At 44.4% G+C, this 6,379-nt stretch overlaps 1 protein-coding gene across 1 annotated transcript in view; it reads right to left on the reverse strand.

Moving 5' to 3' along the window:
• LOC144508470 (protein-glutamine gamma-glutamyltransferase 2-like) overlaps positions 1 to 4,175 on the reverse strand; it is a 30,277-nt gene extending 26,102 nt beyond the window's left edge. Inside the window, exon 1 of the mRNA XM_078236409.1 lies at positions 4,072 to 4,175. Coding sequence (XP_078092535.1) covers positions 4,072 to 4,081 — 10 coding nt within the window. The 5' untranslated portion in view covers positions 4,082 to 4,175. The remainder of the gene's footprint in view (positions 1 to 4,071) is intronic.
• Between the last annotated feature and the right edge of the window lie 2,204 nt (positions 4,176 to 6,379).

The following is a 6,379-nucleotide window of genomic DNA, read 5'->3' on the forward strand; positions in this document are numbered from 1 at the left end:
ATGACATCAACTGCACTACCTTCATCTACACACTTAGTTACCTCCTCAAAAAATTCTATCAAATTTGTGAGGCAAGACTTGCCCTTCACAAATCCGTGCTGACTATCCCGGATTAAGCTGCATCTTTCTAAATGGTCGTAAATCCTATCCCTAAGGACGTTTTCCATCAACTTACCGACCACCGAAGTAAGACTAACCGGCCTATAATTACCAGGGTCATTTCTATTCCCTTTCTTAAACAGAGGAACCACATTCGCCACTCTCCAGTCCTCTGGCACCACCCCCCGTGGACAGTGAGGACGCAAAGATCAAAGCCAAAGGCTCTGCTATCTCATCCCTCGCCTCCCAAAGAATCCTAGGATATATTTCATCAGGCCCAGGGGACTTATCAACTTTCAGTTTATTCAAAATTGCTAGTACATCTTCCCTCCGAACATCTACTTCCTCCAGCCTATCAGCCTGTGACACCCTCTCTTCCTCAAAAACATACCAGAGTAAGCGAGCAAAAACATCGGAAAGAGGAGAGATGTGGTAAAGTAGAGTAAATGGGATAATTGAAGGCAGAAGCACAATAACTGAATAAGTAGTTACTAATGGTAAAGGGCAGGTATGAGATGTGAGCTACAGTCTGATATGCTGGAGGAGCTGACAGTCCATACAGTAAAAAGCTAAAGGAGATCATTTGGTTGGGGATGGGGTGGAATGTATAACTTTTAGAAAAAAAGTGGAAACTTTGAAGTTGTCATTCCAGGGCACAGGAGGCATTTTTCATAGAACCCCAAAAGTGTAGAAGAAGTGCTATTCGACCGACTCTCTCTCTGTCAGAGTATCTTACCCAGAGCCGCTCCCCGCCCTATCCCCGTAACCATTTCCCATGGCTAACCCATCTAACCTCCACATCTTGGGAAACTAAGGGGCAATTTAGTATGGGCAATCCACCTAACCTACACATCTTTGGACTGTGGGAGGAAACCCACGCAGACATGGTTAGAACATGCAAACTCCACACAGACAGTCACCCAAGGCCAGAATTGAACCCGGGTCCCTGGAACTGTGAGACAGTAGTGCTAACCACTGTGCCACCGTGCCGGTAAATTTTCTTTAAGTGTTCATTATTGGTATGTAAGCGTCACTGATAAGGCCAGCATGTATTGCCCACCTTAATGCCCTGAACTGAGTGGCTTGCTAAGCCATTTCAGATGAGAGTTAAAAGTCAACCAATTGTTCTGGGTTGAGAAGCACAAGTTGGCCAGCAGATTTCCTTTGCCATAACAATCTGCTCATCACATGGCCACCATTACTGATACTAGCCTTTTATTCCAGATATATTTATGAAAATAAATTACATTTCCCAGCTGCTGTGGTGAGATTTGAAGTCATGTCTCTGGATCATTACCAGTCCAGCAACACAGCAATTGTATTAGTTTCTCTCTGCAAGCTGAAGGAGTCCGAGCAAGCGGCCATTGGAACTGCAGCCTGCTATGCTCCTGCCCCGCCAACCTCGCAGACCCTTTCAGGATGTGGTTCACGTTGGCCGGCATTCAAGCGGCCACCAGCATAATATTGTGTCTTTCATTGATCTCGGGTTGAACTGGGAAACGTAGCCGCTTCTGGTCCCACCCACCAGGCGCACACATGGTGTGTAAAAATTCTCAGCCTTTTGTTTCTATGGATGGGATTTTATGACCTCGCTCGGGCCAACGGAGATTTCTGTTCTGGGAACCTCACCCACGCTGATTCCAGGGCAGGCAAGGTGGTAGGGTGTTGGCCTATGTTTCTATAAAAATTTCTAGGATCATAACTGGCCCTGACATGACAGGAGAGTGCGGTAGTGGGGAAAGATCAGCAACCAGGAACAAAAAGAAAAGGTCTTGTTGAATTTAATGGCAGGAACTCACTGTAATATATTTTTCGGTATCAAGGCTTTGAGCCAGCCAAGCTGACAGTCAAGGACCCTTGCAGTGGGTGCCCAGAAATAGAAAGGGAAATCTCAAGAGATTGGACCTTGGCGTGATGGCATTGGCGATGGGGTAGAGAACGAGAATAGTGAGGGAGGGAACAAGAGATCAGATAGGAGGAGAGGGTAATGATTATGCTAGGAATGAGAGAGAGGCTATGACTAGTAGAGAAGGCTGAAGACTTCCTGTGATGGAGGAGGGTATGGGTGCATTCCTGCTCTTGACCCTCAAGGTGTGCTATAAAAGACCTTACCTTCTTGAGCCAATAGATCTTGCCCTCCTTTTATCCAAGCTCTGGAAAACACCGTTGGTGTCTGTTAAATTGCACTGTAAGAACCTGCTTTGAATATATGAATGAATTGGCCCAACTTGTCCATGGATTTTTAGGAATGTGTTTCTTTAAATATATTTTAACACTGTTTCAATATCTTTCTCTAGGTGGGAGAGGGTGTTGTCAAATATCAAGGGTGAGATTTTACAGCCTCGCTCGACCCGAGACCGGAAAATTCCACCTGAGGTCAACGGACCTTCCTATCGTCTGCCCCTCGCCCACTCCAATCTAGCTAAAGGGATCAAGGGATATGGGGGAAAGGGAGGATCAGGATATTGAATTTGATGATCAGCCATGATCAAAATGAACGGCAGAGCAGGCTCGAAGGGCCAAATGGCCTACTCCTGCTTCTAGTTTCTATGATTCCCGTGGTGGGCAGGGCGGAAGAATTCCAGCACATATGACACAAATATGACTTTTGGGTATCTCTGCTTGTGCACATTTTAATCTCATGATAGCCTTAGCTTTGTATTCATTATTAGTGAACAATTGTGCGCTTGGAAATCTCTCACTGTTGGATCCATACTACCTTTTCTGTGAATACAGTTGGTGTTGCAAATGAGGTGAATCGAACCAGTAGCAATCCACCCAAATTCCAGAAATGTTTCCAATGCCAAAGTTCCACCAAAGGCAGCAGAACAGCAGAAAAATAACTACACCTCCGGCACTTTACAGCCTTCATGTAGAATCACTTCTGTAGTATACATCGACAATTTAAAACCAACTCCCAATGTGACTGTGACAGGTTGGGAAACGAACTAACCACAATAAACAACTGGATCTTCATCGGTGGCACAGTGGTTAGCACTGCTGCCTCACAGCGCCAGGGACCCGGGTTAAATTCCAGCCACGGGTGATTGTCTTTGTGGAGTTTGCACGTTCTCCCCGTGTCTGTGTGGGTTTCCTCTGGGTGCTCCGGTTTCCTCCCACAGTCTGAAAAATGAGTGGGTTATGTGGATTGGCCATGCTAAATTGCCCCTTAGTGTCAGGGGGATTAGCAGGATAAATTTGTGGGGTTACAGGAATAAGATCTGGGTGGAGTTGTGGTCGGTGCAGACTCGATGGGCCGAGTGGCCTCCTTCTGCTCTGTAGGGATTCTATGATTCTATGATATAGATGATGTTTTATATCACCCCTTTGCAAATTAGAATAAGAAGAGTAATTACTCGTAGAAAACAAAAACTAGGAACAATGGATAGAAATAGGCCACTTACTCACTCATGCTTGTTCTGCCATTCATGGAAACCATGATTGATCCATATACCTGCCTTTGCCCTATATCTTTCAATAACTTTGGTTAACAAAAATCTATCAATCTCATTTTAAAATTCACATTTTATCAGGCATCAATTTCTATTTTCAGAAGAGAGATCTAAACATCTCTCACCCTTTGTGAGTGGATGTGTGTTTCCTAATTTCACTCTCGAAAGGTCTACTTTTCAGACAGTCCTCCTAGTCCTTAAACCCTCAGCAATATGAATTTCGTCTTTTCAGTTTTGATCTAAAACTGTCCTTATACTGTCCCAAACACGTGTTCTTTTCATTTCTTTTGCCTCCTTTTTGGTCTGTCGGAGTTGCAAAGTTTGGTGCATCAAAACAGCAGCCGAACAGAGAAATCCGACTTGCTAGGTCGAGCTCCTCCAAATGCCATTCCTAAAATCTGCTATCGAATGTTCAAATCTGAGTAAATCAGGAAGAGTTTAAGATAAGACTCAAGTTATTAAAAGCAAACGGAAACAAGAGAAAAGAAATCAAAGTAAACAATCTTGTACTTTCACTCACTGCTTGCCATGTTGTATGAAGGTGAATGCTTTCTCTCTTTCTCTCTGCCTCTTTGTCTCTCTTTCTCTCCCACTCCTCAGTGCAAATGGTTTTTGCTTTCAGTACGTAATAACTGACGTACAGTAACAGTCTGCCTAGCTTTAAAGCTTTGCAGCACAATGCAGGTAGATACCTTCTACCGTTAAAGAAGTGGTGCCTTTTTTAAATAACCGACAAACCTTTGTTCACGATAGTACAAGGACAATATCTAAATTATCGACACTGTATCACTGTATTTTTTGCACACATTGTCATAATAATGAAAATGACAAATATCTGTTTTGTTACTACCAAAAGGAACAGATCTGTCAAGATTTTTTTTTCAACAAAGGCAGTGCCCTTTTAAGTACAAACACCATTTCCTGATATGTGATCTACTTTCATTTTAAGCAATTCACCCCCAGCATAATACACAAAACACATCTGTAAATATGATACTCAAGCCAGTCCACTTTCGGCAATTGCAAATAGATTCAGAAGTCTTTTCTTCTCTAAACTAGTTTTTGTGTAGTAAATTTTTTTTTTGAATACACCTTGTTCCAAAGTGAAGGCTTAAAATGACTCTGTGAGAGTGAGTTAGAGTGGTGGGGATTCTGGAAATAACATCAGCAGATTGTTAGCACAAGGTTTCAAATTTGCATGTCAGTTTGATTCAAACACAATCTCCAAACTGATCTCTTAGTTAGCAGGTAGAAAGCAAAATCAAGAGAATCCTAAATCCCTGTAACCATTTGGCTCTAAAATTGAGGCATGGATGATGATATTTATCAGTTAATAATCTAAACAGATAATAAACTCTGCCAGTTGGTCACCTGGAAGTTAATAACACCTCTATTAAAACTGTACTCTTTGAATATTAGTGTATAGCCTTGAGCAACTCCTTAAAAAGGTTAATGCCACCATTGAAGTGGCAGACAAAGAAATGATGTGGAGATGCCAGCGTTGGACTGGGGTAAACACAGTAAGAAGTTTAACAACACCAGGTTAAAGTCCAACAGGTTTATTTGGTAGCAAAAGCCACACAAACTTTCGGAGCTCTAAGCCCCTTCTTCAGGTGAGTGGGAATTCTGTTCACAAACAGAGCTTATAAAGACACAAACTCAATTTACATGAATAATGGTTGGAATGCGAATACTTACAACTAATCAAGTCTTTAAGAAACAAAACAATGTGAGTGGAGAGAGCATCAAGACAGGCTAAAAAGATGTGTATTGTCTCCAGACAAGACAGCCAGTGAAACTCTGCAGGTCCACGCAACTGTGGGGGTTACAAATAGTGTGACATGAACCCAATAACCCGGTTGAGGCCGTCCTCGTGTGTGCGGAACTTGGCTATCAGTTTCTGCTCAGCGACTCTGCGCTGTCGTGTGTTGCGAAGGCCGCCTTGGAGAACGCTTACCCGAATATCAGAGGCCGAATGCCCGTGACCGCTGAAGTGCTCCCCAACAGGAAGAGAACAGTCTTGCCTGGTGATTGTCGAGCGGTGTTCATTCATCCGTTGTCGCAGCGTCTGCATAGTTTCCCCAATGTACCATGCCTCGGGACATCCTTTCTTGCAGTGTATCAGGTAGACAACGTTGGCCGAATTGCAAGAGTATGTACCGTGTACCTGGTGGATGGTGTTCTCACGTGAGATGATGGCATCTGTGTCGATGATCCGGCACGTCTTGCAGAGGTTGTTGTGGCAGGGTTGTGTGGTGTCATGGTCACTGTTCTCCTGAAGGCTGGGTAGTTTGCTGCGGACAATGGTCTGTTTGAGGTTGTGCGGTTGTTTGAAGGCAAGAAGTGGGGGTGTGGGGATGGCCTTAGCGAGATGTTCGTCTTCATCCCACTTCTTGCCTTCAAACAACCGCACAACCTCAAACAGACCATTGTCCGCAGCAAACTACCCAGCCTTCAGGAGAACAGTGACCATGACACCACACAACCCTGCCACAACAACCTCTGCAAGACGTGCCGGATCATCGACACAGATGCCATCATCTCACGTGAGAACACCATCCACCAGGTACACGGTACATACTCTTGCAATTCGGCCAACGTTGTCTACCTGATACACTGCAAGAAAGGATGTCCCGAGGCATGGTACATTGGGGAAACTATGCAGACGCTTCGACAACGGATGAATGAACACCGCTCGACAATCACCAGGCAAGACTGTTCTCTTCCTGTTGGGGAGCACTTCAGCGGTCACGGGCATTCGGCCTCTGATATTCGGGTAAGCGTTCTCCAAGGCGGCCTTCGCAACACACGACAGCACAGAGTCGCTG

Source organism: Mustelus asterias, chromosome 20 (assembly GCF_964213995.1).
Source record: "Mustelus asterias chromosome 20, sMusAst1.hap1.1, whole genome shotgun sequence".
Classification (NCBI taxonomy): Eukaryota; Metazoa; Chordata; class Chondrichthyes; order Carcharhiniformes; family Triakidae; genus Mustelus; species Mustelus asterias.